At 37.1% G+C, this 22,500-nt stretch overlaps 1 protein-coding gene across 2 annotated transcripts in view; it reads left to right on the top strand.

The window, feature by feature from the left end:
- The window catches only part of lrp1bb (low density lipoprotein receptor-related protein 1Bb), a 257,531-nt gene that overhangs the window by 146,797 nt on the left and 88,234 nt on the right, over positions 1-22,500 (top strand). For both annotated transcript variants that reach the window (XM_052566199.1, XM_052566198.1), the window contains 11 exons: positions 665-745; positions 1,865-2,035; positions 4,826-5,005; positions 7,568-7,768; positions 11,207-11,452; positions 12,687-12,884; positions 14,051-14,255; positions 16,760-16,924; positions 17,299-17,543; positions 21,862-21,993; positions 22,118-22,345. In XM_052566199.1, coding sequence (XP_052422159.1) covers positions 665-745; positions 1,865-2,035; positions 4,826-5,005; positions 7,568-7,768; positions 11,207-11,452; positions 12,687-12,884; positions 14,051-14,255; positions 16,760-16,924; positions 17,299-17,543; positions 21,862-21,993; positions 22,118-22,345 — 2,052 coding nt within the window. The remainder of the gene's footprint in view (positions 1-664; positions 746-1,864; positions 2,036-4,825; positions 5,006-7,567; positions 7,769-11,206; positions 11,453-12,686; positions 12,885-14,050; positions 14,256-16,759; positions 16,925-17,298; positions 17,544-21,861; positions 21,994-22,117; positions 22,346-22,500) is intronic.

Here is a 22,500-nt window from a genome sequence, read left to right on the forward strand (position 1 = left end):
TCCATAAACTAATTTTTATCCAAAAAAAAGTCAGTTTTCACCTAAGGGCATCATGATCCACTGGTTAATAGCAAAACCTGCAGTAATTCATAATCTTGAAACAATAACCTTTTGATATCTTTAAATCAACGCTGTAGTAAAGTGCACAAACCGTGCTATCTCATCGCTAGTGTGTTATTGCTTCCTGGCAATCTCTTATTGCCTCTGACTGTTTTCCACTGCATCTGTGAGGTCTCGTTTTCTCTTTGTTTGTGATTTCTTTTCATTAACCTTAGCAAGAAAATAGCAATAATTCACAGTGACATTTCACATGACCTTCAGGGTGTTTCTTGTTACGCAATACTGGCACTAAACCCCAGTGGTATGACTTGTGTTAAAAAAAAAAAAATGCAGTGCTCTGCAAGAGAATAGTTACTGATTTAAGCTCGCCCCCAAACTAGCAAGAAACTATGAAATTTCCTGAGGACAAAAGAGCCTCCAAATTTAATCTATTAGCATGACAGGGCAATCTGTGCCAGGACAAACTTCTTTTGCAATTTTTCAAAGCTAAAAGCTAAATGAAAAATGGCTTTGCTTCACCAGTGTATCAAAGAGACAGTGATGTATTGGATGGGGTTCAAGCATCGCGGCGAGCGTTTCTCACGGTCTTTCTTTCCTCTCACAGCATTCCCTACCTGCGAAGCTCTCAGCCAGTTCAGCTGCGCTAATGGGAGGTGCATTAGCATGAAGTGGCATTGTGACTCAGGTAAGTGTATCCAGAAGTAAGAAAATACTTTACCATTTGCTTTACTTGCTCTTCCATTTAGCACTATGATGTATTAGCCTATTTTCTCAGGAACTGATAAAAGAAAGCCCGGCACTTTAATTCAATTAAGTCCATTGATCCTACTGTCCAGTCTTTTTTGTCACACACAAGTAATTCATCGCATTAATAACCATTAAATATTCACAGATTATTTTATCTGAAATATCTCCATTTCAGATCAAGGAGAGTGTAAAATAACGACCTCTATAATTTATTGCTGGCCCTCAAGGTCTGCAATACATTATTGCCTGCATGTTGCACTCGATCATCAACAACAATAACACTTGCTTTTTTATTTCTGTTTTTCTTATTTCGTTCTATCTCCCATTTTTTGGCCTCGAATGAGAGCATTCAGCCAAGGTCAGCATATGGAGGCAGTTTTTCTTATCCAGGGTCAGGGCCTTCGGATACCTTGTTGATTTTTCAGCACAAAATGAGGCTTGGCGTAATTCGATGCCCTGAAGACTCTTGTTGGAAAATCTCCTGTGGTGCTGTCCTCTGTTTTATCATTTCAGTTCCTAGTATTGTGCAACAAAGCATGAGAAACTACAGGGTTAAAGACCCCCTTAAGGAAAAAGTTACATTTTCTGGTACCAAAGTGTATGAAGATCAAAATCTATTAATGTTTTATTGTACTTTGATGGAGCAACACAATTTATGTGACAATACATGATGAAAAACATCCTACCACATACACTGCTGTTTAGAAGTTAGTCTGTTTAGAAATTAATATTTTTATTCAGCAAGGATGCATTAAATTGATCAAAAGTAATAAAGGCATTTATAATGTTACAAAGCATGTCTATATACTCATATATATACCCAAGTATATATATATATTGAAACAGAAAACGATAATTTAAAATTTTGTATTTTCATATTTATTTTGTATTTACTGTATTATTATTTTTTTATCTAATAACAACTGGCTTGGTGTATATAAAACAAAACAAAATGTCACAAAAAATACATTATACTGTCAAAAGTTTCTATTCTAATAAATGAAGTTGTTCTGCATGATACTAATTCTGCATGACTGTACTGTGTTTGTGAGTGTAGATGATGACTGTGGAGACAACAGTGATGAGGCGGGCTGCGTCCACTCATGTGCTAATGGTCAATATAAGTGCACCAGCGGACGGTGTATCCCAGACCACTGGGCCTGTGACGGGGACAACGACTGCGGGGACTTCAGTGATGAAAATGTGACTTGTGCCGGTGTTGCCCCTGGTAGGACTACACATTTCTCTTTTTGCCTCTTGTGTTTATTTTTATTTTATTTTATTTTTTTCTACTTTTTCTTCTTCTTCATTTGACATGTACAATGTGTCTGTTGTATTTGGTTGGTATGCACAGTATGCATCAGTTTGATATCTTTGGAAAACTGCATCTTTTGTGAGCACCATTTTTTTATTCAAAATTTGAGGCTCCTGCATTCTGATTCATATGATCATTTGTGCACCATCTATATTTGGTTATATCAGATTCAACTTTATAGCCATTATGCAAAATAAAGAGCCAGTAAAATATATTTAGCATCCAACCAGAAATGCAAATAGTAAAATAGCAAATAAATAAACCTGGAAACTCTGGACTCATTTTCCAAATGCTGCAGCTGACTGGTTTCTTTTCGTATCAGCAGCCAATGAGCATGCTACTCAAAATGTAAATACTCAGTTAGTGCTTGCTGTAGCAGTTGCAGCATCAAAATCCTTCCACCTTCCCCAGCTCCACCTGTATAGATCTGCTGTGGAGTGATTTCATCTATGTTCTACATGGGGTTTATTTCATATATGTTCTATGTGCAGCAGCAGTATGTCTTACATGTTCACAGCAGCATGTCTTGGGATTGGCAGTAGCAAGTCTCTGTAATCTCAGATTTGTCATGACATTATAGTATATGGCAAAGGATTCGCATCACTGTCGAACCTTAATCATACAATGAGATATCGCCCAATATGCCATTATACCTGAATTTAAAATTGTGGGGGGGGGGTCTTGACCTTGGTGATTCAGAAATATTGTCTTTACAGCATTACTATTACTTCTGAGAACTTGACTACTTGTCCCTAGTTACAGTGTATGGCCAATAAAAGCATCAGAGTAATCAAATGGCGTTTAGAGAGGTCACATTTCTCTGTTACATTCATTAAAAATACATCTGTGTTCGTTTCTATACACAAACAACTTAACCAACTTGCCAAGTGGTTCCCAAAGAATCTGTTTAACACGACTAATTAGCAGACTAACAAAGAGCCGAACGATAGCGATCAAGTCACTCTTGCTTGTAATTGCCTTAGAGCAATGGCCCTAATTTGAGGAACACAAGTTTAAAACTTTCTTTCTTTTTCTTCACTTGACACATCTAATCTCATCTAAGCTCACTAGGGAACCACCTTACAGATTTGAATCTTTTAATCTACTGTAATTACCTCTGAAAGCCGAGGCCGAGTCCTCCGATGCTTTCAGCTCACCAGCTTGTCACAGAAATGTTGGAGCCATTCATCAAATGGGCTCCTGATGGAGGTCCTCAGCTCCTGTCTGTCTCTGAGGGTTTGTCCGACTCATATCCTCCCATTGCAGGGCTCAGATTATTGTGTAACACATGCTCTGTATGTGTAAAGTGGATGAGACACTGGTAACTATCAGCATTAGCCTTAAGCAAAGAAGGGCGCCCTAGTCCTTAAGGGTTCGTAATATTACCAGCTGTCTTTTTTTAGGAGGCCATTTGTTTTGTTTGATGGCAGGCAGGGGATTGAGGTGGGTTTGTTGTATGAAGGATGCATTTGTTTTGAAGTATGTATTTAATTCCTGTTAAGGTTCGGAATGAATCTTAAACTTGAGGCAGGCTTCATTCAAAAATACTTTTCTTTTGTGCTCGTCTTGCTCTTGAAGAACATCTCGCCCCGTCCTTTGTGTTGAAGTGCACAGACACTTAAAGTCTTTGCCAGTGTCGGAGAGAGTATTTAAATATTTATTAACGTGACAAGAGGAAATCTTGGAAGTATGCTTGATAAAACTCTGCCAGTTTAACATTATTAAGGCTGGATGAAGTAGTTTGAAGTGAGTGTGTCTGTGAGCTTTAAAAACTTTTCTTTTCTGTTTACCTTGCTATTTTTAATCCTTAGCTGTGTTTAATCCTTAGAAAAGTGTACTTCCTTTGGCAGTTGACAATTCAAAAAAAAAATGCAGTGGCATAAATTCAGTTGATTCACACCGTCTCACAGATTAATGTTTTATTCACTTAAAATAACTGACTCATTAGAGTTATTTGTCCAGGAATTGGACTACACTGGTCGACTGTATGTGTTTGATTCAATAAAAAGAACCGTTTCATTAGAATCATTTGTTTGGGAATGGAACCACACTGGTCACGCTGTGCTTTATTCATTCAAATGAACCCACTCATTATGATCATTTGTTAAGGAAATGGACAAAATTAGTCGCTCTGTGTGTGTCTGAGTCTCTAAAAAGAACAAACTGATTATAATCACGTATTAGAGAATCGGACTGCACTGGCCACACTTTGTGTTCTGTTCACACATTTGAACTGACTCATTAGAGTCTTTTGTTCAGGAATTGGTTGCATTGTAGGTGTTTGATTCACTGAAAAGAATCAACTAAGTAATTGGAGTACTGATCACACTGTAAATGTTTGATTCACTCATTCAACTCTTTTGTGCTGGAATTGAAATACACTGGTCATGCTGTGCCAGTTTGATTCACTATAAAGAACTGACTTGTTCGAGTTATTTGGGTTGGAATTGGAATACACTGGTCATGCTTAATGTTTATACATGCATACAAAAAAAAAAAAACACTCATTAGAATCTGTTCAAAACTACACTGGTCACAACATGTTTTATTTACTAGAAAGAGCAGACTCATTACAGTTTAGGACCTGGTCCAACTATATTTGTTTGATTCACAAAAAAAAAAAAAAAAAAAAAATCATTAGATTAATTTGTTTGCAAATCAGAATATCCCAGAATCAATCTCAGTTTTCTGTGTTATGTCCAGCTTTGCCTCCTGTGGAATGCAGTGGAGAGGAGTTTCACTGCCGTGCTGATGGGACCTGCATCCCCGAGCGCTGGCGCTGCGATGGGGATAAAGACTGCGAAGATGGCAGTGATGAAACAAACTGCAAAGGAGTCAAGAGAATGTGTGATCCCCAGGCAAAGTTTACCTGCAAAAGCTCTGGTAAGCTTACCAGGTGTTCCTCAAAACCAGTTGGTCTGTACTGACCTTACATTTATTTCATGCGCTGACCTACAGCTATATTTTCTCCTTGTGTTCTGTATAACATACTGTATATCAAAACTGTTAAATTCTGTGAAGCAGCGGGTGATTTTTTTATACCACAATACCATCCTTGAGCTTTCAGTAATCTTTGCCTCTTGCAAATTGTGTCGGATGATAAATCCAGCCTGTTTTTCGTTACATGGTGCAATCCTTTGCAATATCTCTGTATGTTACAATTCGTAGTTATGAAGAACAGCTGAGATGAATGTTGTGAGCTGGAATGATTTGTACTTCACAGTGAGGTGTATTTTGGTAACAGCATCATTGTTCCATATTCAGAGTTAGCTATGTCATTAAACTAAAAAGGTGAGGTGGGTAATTTCTGTTGCGCTAGCATTAACAAATGCAAAATTAAGATGCCTAAAGGTTTCGGAAACACTCCTCAGTCTGCTATTGGTCTGTCAAACTGACAGTCCAGTTCCTAAATTGCAGCTCTGGTTTAGCCAATCTTGTTGTATTGGACTGGATGCAGGAACAAACGTACAGTAGTACGTTTTTCCTAACACCACAGAGAAAGAAACCTACAAATACTATATCTCAGTTGCAATTATTTCTGCATATTAAGCTGGGGTAGAAGAACGTATTGAAAAAAATTGCACATCTCACTTCTACACAAAAGGTATTATGTGCAGAATTCAGCTTTTTGTGTTTCTTTTGAACATATTTAGAGTCATTTGTATCTATCAGAAGTTTTTTCTCCACTCAGACCATAGTGAAATCAATCAACATGGGGCTTTTTGATGTAGCAGTCGCCCTAATTGTAAATGATTGCCTTGAAAAGACATCTACAGCCAAGCCATAAAAGAGCTCAAGAATTGCTCGTTGTTTTGTTCCTATTCCTTTTGATGTCAAAAATGTGCTAAAAAGCAGCAGCGTACAGTCTTTCCAGACCACTGCACCGCACAGCGAATGCCAAATCCCATATCATTTTGACAGGCTCAGAAACAGACTAAAGTGTGTTCACCTGTTTATCTGATCATGAACATAGACTGAACACAAGGAAATCTGACTGCCGTACACTGTTTTTCAATCCTGGGTTTTCAATTTTGCAAAGTGTACAAGTACACTGTTCAAACGTTTCGAAGCAGTAAGGTTTTTTATTTTACTTATTTTTTTATTTATTATTATTAATATCTTTATTCAGCAAGGATGCACCATAATTGTTAAGAAGAAACATTAAACACATTTATAATGTTTCAAAAAATTTGTATTTCAAATAAATTATGTTCTTTTGAACTCTCTATTCATCAAGCAATCATGCAAAGATAGTATCATAGCTTCTAGAAATACACAGTGTGTGTGTGTGTGTGTGTGTGTGTGTGTGTACAGTACAGACCGAAAGTTTGGACACCTTCTCATTCTAAGAGTTTTCTTTATTTTCATGACTATGAAAATTGTAGATTCACACTGAAGGCATTAAAACTATGAATTAACACATGTGGAATTATATATGGAATTATATACATAACAAAAAAGAGTGAAACAACTGAAAATATGTCATATTCTAGGTTCTTCAAAGTAGTCACCTTTTGCTTTGACTACTGCTTTGCACACTCTTGGCATTCTCTTGATGAGCTTCAAGAGGTAGTCACCTGAAATGGTCTTCCAACAGTTTTGAAGGAGTTCCCCAAGAGATGCTTAGCACTTGTTGGCCCTTTTGCCTTCTGTCTGCGGTCCAGCTCACCCCTAAACCATCTCGATTGGGTTCAGGTCCGGTGACTGTGGAGGCCAGGTCATCTGGCGTGGCACCCAATCACTCTCCTTCTTGGTCAAATAGCCCTTGATGCTTTCAGTGTGACTCTACAATTTTCATAGTCATGAAAATAAAGAAAACTCTTTCAATGAGAAGGTGTGTCCAAACTTGTGGAGCATTACCCCCCCCCCCCCCCCACCCCACCCCACGCAAAAATTCTTACAGACCCGAAACCTTTCTCAGCATTCTCAGGAAGCTTGGTTGCTGAAATTTGAATGTATTCATCTCATAGCATCTCTTTGACATTCTCTTAATCCTCTTGATGCTGGGGTCTGGGGTATTGATACTTTCCGCTGTTCCCCTGTACATTTTTGGGATTCTAGTGCAGTTTCTTTGACCTTTTAGAAAAGCCTTCCCAGCGAGCAAGAATCCTGAAACTTCATTGTGTTCCATATCTCAGCAGCCCTCTGTAACTTCATAAAGTGTAATTTGTCTAAATTAAAAATAATTTGAAGTCTAGCATGTTTCATTTAATGAATGAGCCCCACTGTGTGAAAATAAATGTAAAAAGGTTTAGACAAATGTTGCAGTGGGTCTCTGAGGGTTAAACGAGCTGAAACTTCTTTATTCATCTGACGTCATGCCAGTTTGACGTTCCGCCACCTTTTAAAATTTCCCCAGATTTATCTTCATGCTCACCTACAAACAACAAATTAAGCCTGACAGTTTGATTTATATAGCGGTCTGACTGAATGTCGTGTCCCTAGGGAAGTGTATCAGCAAGAGCTGGGTGTGTGATGGTGACAACGACTGTGAAGACCGCTCGGATGAAGAGTCGTGTGAGTCCTCCATCTGTAAGCCCCCCACTCAGCCCTGTGCTAATGACTCCAGCACCTGCCTGCCCCCCAACAAGATCTGCGATGGGAGAAATGACTGTGCTGACCATTCCGATGAGGGTCCTTTCTGTGGTGAGTGCATGCAATGCTTTGATAAGAGGCTCATCTGCTGTATTGCTTCAATATTCGAAAAAATATTAATCATTTCAACTCTAAATTTTGATTGAATGAGCGCCCGTGACTGCTAATTCTACATTAGTGTGCCTATGTTGCTTAGAAACTGTAAACAGACTGCAGTTAGGGTAAGGAACTGTATTCCTTTGCAGAAGAATGATTGACTCCAATTATTATTACACTGAAAAAAAAAAGGTCTACAGACAGTTTTCACGCAGATATTGCAAGTGAATTTCACAAATCATAAGGAAATGGCAAGTAACACGTTAAATTTACTGAAGTATTTTTTTTTTCTTGTAAAATCTTTGTAGATTTTGTTTTATTTACAATTTTGAAAAAATATATTTTTTCAGTGTATTTGTTGTATGCGTTTTATTGTTATTTATCATTGCAAATTAATTACTATACATTGTCTTTTGTAGGGCTGTCACTTTTAGTTCGAAAATCGATTGCACAATCAATCGGAACAACTAAAAAAAGTTTTGAAAATGAAAATAGGGAACCGTTTTCAACCAAATATGTACACTATAATTCAACAATGAAAAAAATATATATGTAACAAAACTCACTAACAAGCAGAAAAAGAAAATAAGAATTCCGAAAGTGCAGTATGCCTTGCGAAAGCTAGACAGAAAATACCAGCAATTTTACGCGCCTATAAGACCCAGTGACGTCGAAAGCAACCTCTTATGCTGCATTCACACCAAACGCGAATAGAGTATCTTGCTCAATAATTTCAATGTTAAGTCAATGTAAAGACGCGTTTACGCGCGTCTGGAGGTCTCGCGCGCGGTAGATGCGAATTCGCCTCATTCGCGCATCTAGTTACAGGAGATTCTGAGTTATGAAAAGGACCATTGCAAGCTGACAGCGACTGGCTTTTGTGATGGAAAATTGGCACTAATACCCCCACCTTGCGCAGCTGTACCATGGTGTCCCTGGACATCAGTGCGGTCGGATCGCGTCTTCTCAACAGCTGGACATATAGTGAATAAAAAACGCTCTGCTCTGGACCCCGAAAATGTTGATCGACGTTACCTGTCCAATAGTTTGTAATGGGTATAGCCTTTTTGCACATTTCATTATGCCTGTTTAGTGCCGCCTAGCCTAAGTGTCGGTTACGTTCAATAAAAAAAACACACATGGCCTGTTCTCAAGTCCATTTAAAGTTTCATTTTTTTGAAAAGTTGTTTGAAATGGATTTAATCATTATTTAAAATAATCTTGGAGATTTTTGAATTGCATAAATCATAAATGCAGCCGGGTTGAAGCCCGCAGTGATGTTTTTCTTTTGTTTTGGCAGCCGTCCCCTCTGCATATATTATTTTTCGAGAATGTTGCACTCCTGTTGCTGTTTGTTATTCTGCATGAAACTTCATGTCAATAAATAAGAAATATTGCTGACTTGCGTTTCCAGTTCTCTCTTTACGTTCGTCTGTTATTTGACGTTGAAAAAGGAAACGCCTTTTTTTTTTTAGACATGGAAAATCGATTTTACAATCGATTCAATGAACACTTATGTCTTAAAAATCGAAAATATTTTAGTCTTTTGTAATTGTAATATTAACAAAATAAGCTTCAAAGTGGTTTCATGAGTATTTACATTTAAGAAACTTCTTTTACCCATGGTAAAACTCCTGCAAAGTAGTGTTATATTAGTATTATGTATATATTAATATAGTATTTATTAAAGTTAGGTTTTATTTTATTATTTTTGGTTTCATTATATATTTTTTTTAAGTTTCAGTCATTTCGATATGGGTTTTATTATTATTATTATTATTATTATTATTATTTCTGTTGTACACAGTGCAGCATTTAGACTAGATTTGGATACATTACTGTGAATGTCTGCTAAAGGTTTTTTTTTATTTATCTATTTATTTATTTTTGCAGAGCTAACAGACATGGTCTAAAAGGATTCATTTGGACTTTAATCAATGCAAGTGTCACAGTCTTGCAAGTGTGCAATGTTTATCACAGGGTTCCTAATGCTTGCATTCACAACTGCTTTCACATCCGCATTCACTACACCTTGTGTGTAATGCTAATTGAAATCCACTGTGCTATAACGTGGAGTCTGGTCAGTTCTGCGAGAAATGCTGGATGGGTTGATTGAGAAGTAGTCATGCGGAGTAGTTCTATCAATACACAGGAAGCCAAACCATGAAAAACGCTAACCAGCCAGTGAGAATAAAATATCTGAGGTGTATAGGTTCGGACTCATACACTTGAGCAAATCAATATGCATTGTGTTTACCTCTCCATGGGTGAAAAGATTTTGATAATACTGTGTTTATGCCCACACTACATGTCCCTCAGGGCTACTTGAATCTTGAAAGTTGGGTCCTTGAGAGAGTGTAATGGAAAGCTAGCACATGCTCTGTAAGCTACCAGCACAAGGAAAGCACAAAGCCCATCTGAACGAGAGCTATGGAGATCTGTTTGCCTCTGAAGCCTCACTTGGGAAAGTGTCTCCTGAGAGTCACTGGTGTATAATTCTCTCAGAATGCGACTGGACAAACATTTCAGTGACTTTCAGTGCATTGCCAGCAGCCACCCATGGGAGCCCATCACTCATATTCTGAGGACGTGGTGTATTATCTGTCTAACTAGACCTGTGTTTGGCTTGGACCTCTTATTGCCAATTAGATTGTGCCAATGGACCTTGAGGTGACTTACTGACCGGGACCAGCACAGCAGGACTCAATGCAATTTGTGACCTTTGGGAAGCAGCTATTCTTCAACTCCACATAGACTTCAGGGCCCCCTGTGAAGAAAATTCAATTCTCTCTTGCAGCCGCAGAGGGGATCATCATAATCAGTAGAGGCAAAAAGACCTTGCAATCTGTGAGTTCCCTCCCTTTTGTCTTTCTCCCGTAAAAAGGACCAGGTTCTTCGATGAAAGGAAAAAGCTTATCCATTAGAGATGTGAGCCTAAGTGTCCCGGAGTTTGTCTGATCCGTTTTTGAAAAGAGATGATGTATCAGAGACCCAGTTTTAAACTTAAGAAAAAGCCATTTTCCACCTTGAATGAGTTTGTTTGTCTGCTCAGTGGAAAAAGTCGGTCATAATTCAGACCTGTGGTTTCTCATTGAATCTGCCTCATAAATAAACCAATTCTTTATTATTGTGACACACTTGGCTGGTGATGTTGATTATGTCAGAATAATGGCCTAGTTGAGAAAGACACACCAAAACTTTTGAGGCAAAGAGCGATAAGCTTCTAGCCTTGTGTAAATGTTCAAACCATCCTTTTGTTTTTGATTCATCTGTGGCTGTTCTGTTTTAGTTCACACCTTGAATCTCATATGCCTGCACACATGGCTTCATATCACCAGCCTTTCAAATTGATTCTGTTTTTGTCCTCACTCATGCTGTTCTTGTCTGTTCCAGAGAAATGTTTGCAAGGTAATGGGGGCTGCAGTCACCAGTGTGCAGTGATCCCCAGCAAAGGGGTGGTGTGTTCATGTCCCACTGGACTCCATCTTGGCTCTGACAACCGAACATGCGAGACATTGGACTACTGCTCTGCTCACCTGAAATGCAGTCAGATATGCGAACAGCATAAGACCACTGTCAAGTGCTCCTGTTATCCTGGCTGGAGACTTGATTCAGATGGAGAGAGCTGCCACAGCACAGGTATTTAAATTCCTCAAACTTTATAAAATATATTTCTCTTGGAATTGCCTCGCTTTTGCGTCAACTTTTCAAACACATATATCTTATATATAACAATAAAGACAATATAAATATAGCAGTATTTTGTGTGTGTGTATTATATTTTAATATTTTTATTAATTTATTTTTTACGAAAAAAAAAAAAAGTACAGGTCTTCCAATGCAACAGCAGTTCATACAGAATGTGTCCAGGAATTACAAATATATATATATATATATATATATATATTCATTATAATATATCATAAGCAGTTATGACGATAGTGTTGTGTGGAGAAGAGACTGAAATTTGACTGTCTGAAATTTGACAGGAAAGTAGCATTATTTTTCTAGACTACTTTATGATTCGCAGTGAAATAATTTCAATCTGCATTCCTGTCCATCCATAGTGGATCTGTCCACAGCACACAACAATAAGAGCAACAGTAATACAATGACAGCGGGATATGCAGACAGGAGCTTCCCATTGAGAAGCTAATGTCTTTACAGCAGCATGCCTGCCAAATGCTTTTAAATTGTCTCAGGGAATCTGAATTTGGGTCATTAGTCAGAATATGACAAGCATCTGTGTGGTATTTTATGGATTTTGTGACATATATAGCTCTTGAGAGTAAATATATATATATATATATATATATATATATATATATATATATATATATATATATATATATATATATATATATATATATATATATATATATATATTTTATTTATTTATTTTCATGATTTTCATATATATATATATATATATATATATATATATATTCAATCTATGCCTTAATGACTTGGATAGAACCTGGATGGGAACAGATTTGGAGAAATGTAACACTACATCATTCGCTCACCAATGGATCCTCTGCAGTGAATGGGTGCCGTCAGATTGAGAGTCCAAACAGCTGATAATAGTGAACTTGTAATGTGACCTAATTAAAAGAGTTTTTTTTTTTTTTTTTTTTTGCTTTCGCTTTGAAGACTACTTAAGTGTCATTTAACAATATCCTCAGGTTTCTCTAAGATTAGTTTCCCTGTAAGTCTTTTTCATAAAAAAAAAAACATCATCTGACAGACTAATTAGGTGTTATTTACAGAAAAAAAATGTGCATGGTGGACGCCTCAACAGACAGCACGATGCTCTTGAAATCTCTAATGCACAGGTGTGGGGTGCTAATAATCAATTTGTTTCTTCTTCAAGATCCCTTTGAGGCTTTTGTTATCTTCTCTATCCGGCATGAGATCAGACGAATCGACCTTCATAAACGTGACTACAGCCTACTCGTGCCCGGCCTGCGGAACACCATTGCTCTTGACTTCCACTTCAACCACAGTTTGCTTTACTGGACCGACGTGGTGGAGGATAAGATCTATCGGGGAAAGCTCTCAGAGACTGGAGGTAATGAACACCCAATTTGATATCCCATTCCAACTTGCCCATTTGTTTAACCTAAGCTTTAGTTTGAGTAGATATTCTGTTTCCCTATTCGTAGTATGCAGGTCACGTCCCCTGAACAGTAATGTAATACATAATGCGAATTCGCTCTTTGAATGACGCAGAAAAGCTCTGAAGGAGCTGATGAACACCCTTGTATTTTTTTGAAGCTGCATTAAGCACACATTTAAATCTTTCTCTCAGAGGAACAGGCCACCAGTGCAGCTATTACTCTCCTTTTGTTAGCATTTCATAAAGCCCTCCACAGCTAGAATAATTGCAAACAGCTGGATTATAGATAGCTAAAAAAAAATTGTGTTTACTGCTGAGGGAAAACTTCCTTTCCTTTAATACCAATGTTTTCTTCTCCAGAGTTATTTTCAGAAACCCTGTTGAAAAGACCAGCAAATGTTGTGTTTAGATGCCGATCGCCTGATGTTGATATTCTGGTGTCCATACCAGGCTTCTTAAAGGGATAGGTCAAGTCTAAATGTTTTTTTTTTTAGAAGAAGAATGGTTGACTTTTGTTATATGGACAAAAAAAAAAAAAAAAAAAAAAAGAAAGAAATTTTTCTAAATACCTTATTTTGTGTTCCATAGAAGAGAGAAAGTTATTTTAGGTTTATTTATATACTATTATGGTGTGTATTAATAATTTGAATTAGTCTTTATTTTTAGTTTTCAATTTAATTTTGCCATTTTGTCATTTTATTATTTAATTTTATTTGTTTTAGTTATTGTTTAATCTTTTTAGTTTTCAAGATTTAGTTTTCTCTAACTTTAATTTAATATGTATATTTTATTTTAACTTTATATCATTTGCTGAAAACACACATATATATAATTTTAGAAATAGTTTTAGTTTTTTTATTTGAATTTTCCCTTAAACTAGTTTAATTAGCAAGACTGCTTTGTCCAATTTCATCAGAAAGACTTGCATCATTTGCTGATGAACAACACGACTAACGGCATGAAATGCATTCTGTTTCAAGCTGGTCTTTTCAGCAAGGAGTAGTGTTATGAAGAGCTCAACAGTTCAAAAGGAAGTTCAAAATGACCAGAATGCTTTGCTGTGCTGAATTGGAAACCCCATCCACCCTCTGAACTAGCGCGAGTGGTTTGTTTTGTAGGTGTGACCGGGGTCGAGGTTGTGATTCAGCATGGCTTGGCCACCCCAGAGGGACTCGCAGTGGATTGGATTGCAGGAAACCTTTACTGGATAGACAGCAACTTGGATCAGATTGAGGTGGCCAAGCTGAATGGGGAAATGAGAACCACTTTGATTGCCGGTGGCATGGAGCACCCACGAGCGCTGGCTGTAGACCCAGGACAGGGGTGTGTATTAGTTTCATACAAAATTTACCACAGTCTGATTTTCTTTCCTCTTAGTCTGCTTTTCTTTTTCACATTCCCTTCTGCAATGTTCACCAGAGCAAAAGCAAACAGTGAAAAAATGTATTTCTTTTTTACCATAATTTGTCCTCATAGAGACTATCTTGGGTACATAACAGAGCAATCATATTTCATGGGACTTGTTTGTCATCTATTACTAATGATAGTTCTAGAATAGCTCGCTGCATCTTGCTGTTTATTTGTTGTGTTCTGTTTCCTTTTTTGTCACCTTACTCTTCTCTTGCTCAGCTCTACATTTCTTACGGAGGTATGCTGGGAAAAGAAAGTCTCAAATATGACAGCATGAGCTCAGAAAAGTCACAGAATGATCCCAGCAGCATGAATAATTCACACCGACATTGTAAATGCACAAAAAAGAGGATTTTTTTACCAACATTTTGAAGATCAAATAATATGCCAATTATGTATTTTTTTTTTCATACATTAAAATACATTTATTGTAATTCCTTAATTACTGATATATTGAACATTTATTATTATTGAACACAAAATAATTATTAACCCTGTGGGCCTCATCAGTCACTTCTGACTGAATAATGATACTTTGCCCTGTTTAGTGAACCTGACCCTTGGTGTCTTTGTCATAATAGCTATGTGAACACACACACACAAAAAAAAAACGTAATAATAATTAATTAATTAATTAATTAAAATAAACATTCTACATGATTCAGAAATGTAAAAAAGTCAAGGAACAAAAAGGAACACTTTGCTTTTCATGCTGTCTAAAATTTGTGACATAAGAAATGAACAAGAAAAAAATATAAAGAAAAAAATTATAAAGCTTATAAAATTTTTATAAATATATCATAGTTTTATTTTTTTTATTTTTATTTTTTCATTTCGTTTGTTTTTCCCCTTAAAAAATTTTTTTCATTATAGTACAGTGATGCTAATGATGGCAGTTTACCAACCGACAACACACAGGCACAGAAAAAGGCATCAATTCTATTTCTTATCAGTCCTTTTTATGTTGTTGTAGACCTAGTTGTTGCTTGTTTGCCTGTTTTATATCTAGCTGAAACATTTTTGCCAAACCGGTGAGCATCCCATAGAGGAGAAATATGGTATCTCTGCAGTCCAACTAGAGCTCATGTTGGTGCTCAGTTGGATGACATATTGTAAATTATTTCACTGAAAGCTGAAAAGAACAATTAAGGGAAATATCCAAAGACTGATTTCACACTCAGCGGTGTGGCACATATTAAAAAAACCCAAATTCATTACATAGTTACTTTGAAAATGACCTACACAGCTGTATCATAGAGAGGTGTGTTGAAAATGTATTGTAGTTCTGAAGGGATTAGCCGTCTTTGTAATTAGCAACTCTTTTATTCGTTGAAAGCCTAGTTTAATAACTGTATGCCACTGGTCAATTAATTGGCCTTCTGAAAAGGAGAAGGCTACCTCCTTGAAGCAAAATTCATGTGACGCCTTTTTGTATGCTTAACTGCCATGCACCTCAAATGTTTGGCTGTCAGTTTAATTGTTGTTGATGCCGGATGCAGGAACATGATCACATATTTCATTAGCATATGAGCTTGATGCAAGTATTTAGCATTTTAGAGTCCCTGTAATATCCACATCAGAATGTGCCCTTTGTTTCCATGCCACCCCAGAGAACTGTGACTTCTGTTAAAAAGGAACCCTCGTCGTGTTTGACATTGACTTCACTGGGAGACAGTTTTCATAGAAACTTTCAGTGTGCATATAAAAAGAATAGTTTGAAATTAACCAACTTTTTTACATTTCGATTTTTTTAATGCTTTTTCATGATGTAAAGCGGGACTGTTCTCTAGGGCAGCATAGGATGCATCTCAGCACACACAGGTCTCATACACACCCTTTACTTCTCTATTGCTCCAATGCAGCAGTTTCACAGGTTTGTGCACGCTCTTAGTTTGGTAACCACTGGCATCGCTCACTGTAAATGAATTCTATTCAAGCAAGTAACTTTATTTTCTGAGCAGCTCCCTGCGTTATACTTCCCAAGTCAAGTCGTGTTTATTTGTATAGTGCTTGTCACAATACGTATTCGATACGCGTTTCGAAGCAGCTATAGAGGTATGTCTTAATAGTTCAGTCATGAGTAAATACTGAAAATGATGGTAAAATCAATATGTTAAGGTGTGTTTAAGATGTGTGTGTTGCAGCTTTATTTGGAAGAATATTATTTTGGGTCACACTTCATTTTATGGTCCATTTCTTGCTATCAACAAACAGTTGAGGTAAGGCTGTAGAACATGGTAATGCAGAATATGTGCTTTAGAAGTACTGATAAACAGCCAATGTGTTAATAATAGGCATGTTAATAAGTAGTTAACACTGAGAATTGGTATCTATACTAAAGTGTTATTTTGAAATGTTTACACTGATATTCTATATGGTCAGATGAAGAATTTATAACCGTTTTTTTCTGTATGTAGCATTCTTTTCTGGACCGACTGGGATGCCACTTTTCCACGGATTGAGGCAGCGTCAATGAGTGGAAGTGGAAGACATGTTGTGTATAAGGACATGGAGATTGGAGCCTGGCCTAATGGACTCACGCTAGACCATCAGGAAAGGAGAATAGTGTGGACAGATGCTCGGTACGGGAAATTAAAAATGCAAATGAAGATGATATTTTGGTGCAATTTACAAGAACCATTGAATTTAAGCCTAGGTGTTTTGCATAAACGCTCAAGGCTTTTTTTTAGGTTAGGTATGATTCACAAACATTATATAAAACAACCTTAACCCATTTAAACCAAAAGGAATGAATTAGATTTTTGATTTATTCTTCATGGCAAACACAGTTTTCACAAATGGGCATTTTAAGTATGTTGTGTATTTAGCCATAAGTAAGGCGGGAAAAAAAATGATATTCAATCTTCAGTATTTTCCCCAGGAAGTCATCATTGTAACATCTTGTTGGTATGGGCAAAGAGTGTTGTTCTCACCTCATGTTTCGCTTTCCCTTCAGCTCAGATGCAATATATTCAGCCCTGTATGATGGCACAGGGGTCATAGAGATTCTCAGGGGGCACGAGTACCTGTCACACCCGTTCGCTGTGTCTCTCTTTGGAGGTGGTGTGTACTGGACAGACTGGAGAACCAACACTTTAGCTAGAGCAAATAAATGGACTGGCCACAATGTAACTGTGATCCAGAAGACAAGTGCCCAGCCATTTGATCTGGAGATATACCATCCTAGCAGACAACCTCAAGGTGGGTCTGCATCTGCAATTATCTAAATGTTGATCATTTCTGTATAATTAAACATAATTACTTTAGTTTTACTGATTTAATGTCAACAAAATAAAATCATTATTTATTTAATTGGTTTAATTTTATTTAATATGCATGTTTTTAGAATGTAAATGTTTCTTTGTTTGTCATATGGGTTTATTGTTCACCCAAATTTTCAATGTATTCTGGAACTGCTTTTTTGTGACGGATACATACAGTACTAGGACGCATTAACATCGGAAGTATGCCTGTGGGTTTTACAAACTGTGGTGGCTCATACTGTAAATTATTTATCATAGAAATGTAGAATTAAAACAAATGTTTATTTTTTATTTTTTATTTTTTTTGATAAATCAGGGATTTGGAGAAGAGTAACTGGTTGTGATAAAAATAATCATTAAAATATAAACACACACACACACACACACACACACCCATATACACTTTGTATACACGTATATACACATATTTACACTTTATTTCAAGGTCCAATTCTCTCTATTAACAAACCATTAGCTGCGACTTTTGCCTCAATAAACTCCTAATTTCCTGCTTTTTAATAGTTAGTAAGGTAGTTGTTAAAGGACAGTATAGTATACTGTAAAAAGCACTGTCCTTGAAAATCTCACCCTTGCTGATGATACAGATGTTCTGTCAGAATGTTTCAACCTCTAATTTGATGTCAACCTTCCATTTCCTGTTTGCGTTTGCACCCTGTGAGCTTATTCAGCATGCAAACCACACACAGCAAGCCTAGCATTTTTTACATTGACAATGTGCTTAGCTGCACGTTATTAAAAAATAATAACAATAATATTATGATCCGCCTGTGTTCAGTTTTAGTCTGGGTGTCAGAGAGAAATTTTCCAGCATGCTCTGTGGGGCGAGGATTCATTTGAGCCGAATCCCGCTGATCATTCATTTCTTCTGCCAATCTGGAAGCCCAAATGGCTCTGTTTGAGAGGAGCGGAATAATTGAAAAAGGGGGTCATGCAGAGCGTAAGAAGGCCTGACGTGGATTCAAGACGTGCTCTTTCCTCAACCCAAATTAATTTTAATTGTTTCATGGTACAATGTCACACAGGGCTTTGTAGCCAGCAAGGGCAGCAGATTATCTTCTGTTAAACAGACAGTGGTCATTAAAAGAAAATGGGGGGAAAAAAACATCATACACAGCTTACTTAGATTGACATTTTCTTATTAATAGACAAAGATTATGCTTTAAAAAATTTTATTTATATTTCTAAAACAATGAAAATAGTATCATGCTTTACACAAAAATAGTATATTATATAAAAAGAAGAAATTACTTGAGCACCAAATCAGCATATTAGTATGATTTCTTAAATTGTATTAAAATTGTATTAAAATGAAAAACGTAGTTTTCTATAATTATGACGTGTCTTACATGACCCATTTTTACACTTACTCATCTCTGATTTATGAAAATTGCATTTTGTGATTTGTAAAACATGTTAACAGAAGTTATTGTAATTGCCAAGTGTGCCTGGTGTCCAGATGTCCAGAAATGTAGCCGTCTGCGAGTGTTCATCATCCGAAATAATCTGATTTGCATCATTTTAACCAGCCCAAAACTATAGGAAGCACTGCCAAAACAGCTCATGTCTCCTGCCACAGCACCGGCAGCCGGGTGACTGTTTTACACCGATAAGTGTCGACAAATTGTGCTGCTTTGCCAGCGAAAGCCAATAAGTATGGCTAATCCAATTTTAAAGAGCCCATGGGAAGGTCTGGCTATTAAAGGTGTCCAAAATCTGGGCTCTGGCCCCTTACAGTCCATAGCAATTGTGTTTTTGTTTGGCCCCTGCGGTTCTGGCAGACGAGTGGCGGACCTTAGAGTGTCCATAGGGAGTGTGAAGCAGATATGCTAACTAGCCTAATGGGGCTAAGGATATAGCTGTTGATGTGTTGTAAAAGGGCTGAGTGTTAAGTTTCAAGAGATCGACAACAGTTTGGATGGCTCCCATTTTTAGTGCCTGTGTGGCCTGCAGTGTTGTAAGCACTTTTCAAGCACATTGCTGACAGGCAAACCACTTCAAAATTACTACTGGAGTCTGCAGACATGGTGGATCATTCCCTTTTCAGACAAAGCTGAAGCAGTGAAAATACAAATTATACTCCGGACCCTCTTTACATGTAGACATGTTAAGGTAAAGTCAGATTTATGTGGAGATTTATAAAATCTGTGGCTGATTTGACTAGGAAAAATCAGTACATCCGAATCAAGTGTTTCTATCACGAGTCAAGTGCACTGTTTATACAGTATTTATTCAAACAGCCAGTTTTCCCCCGCAGACCAGCAGAATGCATAATTAATTCTATGGGATTCTAGCCTATAATTTAGTCACTTGAAATTATTTGTTATTCTCACTTGCAAAAATATGCTTGCTACATAAGTGAAATGGGTTCGACATCGCAAAGAAATAATAGGCCTATATTCAAACTCCCACTGGATCAATTATTTACAAGATGCAACTGCTTGTGGAGTTAATTGCATGTAGTTGCTCTGGGTTCATGGAAGGGTTAAAGCCTCTTGAAAACAGACAGTAGTCTTGTGTAATGGCAAAAGAAAATGGCAGCACACTATAAATAAGCATGTTCTGACAAAGTATGTCAGAATGCGTACACTGCTGTTCAAATGTTTGTGTCAGTAAGATTTTCTTTTTTTCTTTTTTTTGTATGTGTGTGTTTTAAAATAAATGAATACTTTCTTCAGCAAGGTTACATTCAGTTTATCAAAAGTAAAATTGATGGGGTCATATGACATTGCTAAAAAGAACATTATTTTGTGTATTTGGTGTAATGTAATGTGTTTATGTGGTTTAAGGTAAAAAAAAAACATAAAAAAACATTATTTTCCATAAAATGTACATTATTGTTGCTCTTCTATGCCCCGCCTTTCTGAAACGCGTCTATTTTTACAAAGCTCATCGTTCTGAAAAGCGAGGTGTGTGCTGATTGGCCAGCTATCCTGTGCATTATGATTGGCTGCTCAAGCATGTGACGGAAATGCTACGCCACTACTGTGATGCCGTCTTCGGCATGATGAAACAAAACCAATAAAACCCATTGCAAATGAGCCATGTGTTGCATACAGTGGAGACATAATTAACGATTATAATGACTTGTATTGTCTTTTTACGCGTTGCATTGAGTATTGCTTTGCGTAAACATAAAACCATGACTGCATTTGTGATCGGAGAAACAAACAACAAGCACTACTCACACTGCTCAAAACACACGATTAAATCATCAATGGCAAATTCTTTAAATGCGTACTTACAAGTTGTGAGTCAGAAGCGCCAGGCTGTCCTTGTAAAGTTGGAACTGCCCAGCTTTATAGAAACAGCCTTTGTGCCACAGACGAATTGAAAGCTACTGGTTCAGGAAACAGTCCTCATCCTCCATGAATGTTGATCCAGGAACATGTTGTACTTGGTGAAATCACTCACTCCTTAGAACGAGCTGTTTAAGGAGGGTGAGGTTGACTCTGAACTTTTATAAAGAATAACTCTTTGGATTTGAGACAGTCTTTGCAACATTACAGATCTTTTTTATGCACCAACAGATTGTAACACGCCATAGAGAAAGAAAAATGTTAAATCGCATCATATGACCCCTTTTCACAGTAAAGTTATTTTTAGGGGTTTCCATTTCAAATAAAAGCTGTTCCTTTGAACTTACTCATCATTAAAGAATCTTGAAAAACACAAACATACATACGTAAACCTCATCTTGAGTTGGTCTTTTCAAGGAAGATCTTTACCGTCAGAGCAATCTGAGAAAGATTTGATGGTTAATTTACTATTCGCACCACTGGCCTTTAGGCCATTATCTGTCTGCTCAACATTACCTTCTGTTGAAATATAGTAGCCCTTCTACAAAGAGTCGAACAAAATGTCTAACTGTGTTGTGCTTTCAAGAGGATCGCTGTGGGCAGAAGACATGAGCTGTCAGCCCTGTCCATTCAACTTCAGCTGTTTCCTTTATCCTGGAGTTAAGATGAATGTTTTCTTAGTGGTATTGCAATCTTTTATTTTGCACCCATTTTATGTTGCCCTCTTTAAATGCAGCCATTTGAATTCTCACTCCTTGCACCTCATCAAGAAAACAAATTCTGTTTGTTTCACTGGACAGTTGCTGTTTAGCTGTACAGCTGTTGTTCGTGACTTCTTTTAAGAGCCCCTCTCCTTAATTCATAGTATGTGATATTGATTTTCTCCTTTGTGTGTTTTCTTTCTCTTTTTTTAAATGCTTGTCAACCTGGGTTTATCAGCTTCAAACCCTTGTGAGGGAAACGATGGAAGAGGTCCTTGCTCCCACCTTTGTCTCATTGATTACAACCGCACGGCATCTTGTTCATGTCCTCATCTCATGAAGCTTTCCCTCAACAACCGCTCTTGTGTGGGTGAGTATGCAGCTCTTTAACATCCCAGACAACAAACAAAACATACAAAAAGAACTATTGATAGGTGTGAGCTTTCTAGACAAATTATTGAATTGTGTATGTTTTGTTTTGGCACACACATCAGCCTTGAAGAAGTTCTTGTTGTATGTGAGACGATCTGAGATCCGTGGAGTGGATATCGATAATCCGTACATGAACGTCATGACTGCTTTGACTGTTCCTGACATCGATGATGTCACTGTGGTGGATTACGACGCTCTTGAGGAAAGGATATACTGGGCGGACGTTAAGACTCAAACAATAAAACGTGCCTTTATCAATGGAACAGGCCTTCAAACAGTCATTTCTGGAGGTGAGTCGAGAGTCCAAGATGAAGTGTTTTTTTCTTGTTTCTTTTTTTCACATTCTGTGGGGTGTAACATTTTTCCCAATAAACACCATCTAAATGACAGTTATTACATTTTTGTGCTGTTAATAAGTTTTGTTGTTTGTTTTTTTTTCTCTTTC

The sequence above is a fragment of the Carassius gibelio genome, chromosome B9 (assembly GCF_023724105.1).
Source record: "Carassius gibelio isolate Cgi1373 ecotype wild population from Czech Republic chromosome B9, carGib1.2-hapl.c, whole genome shotgun sequence".
NCBI lineage: Eukaryota > Metazoa > Chordata > Actinopteri > Cypriniformes > Cyprinidae > Carassius > Carassius gibelio.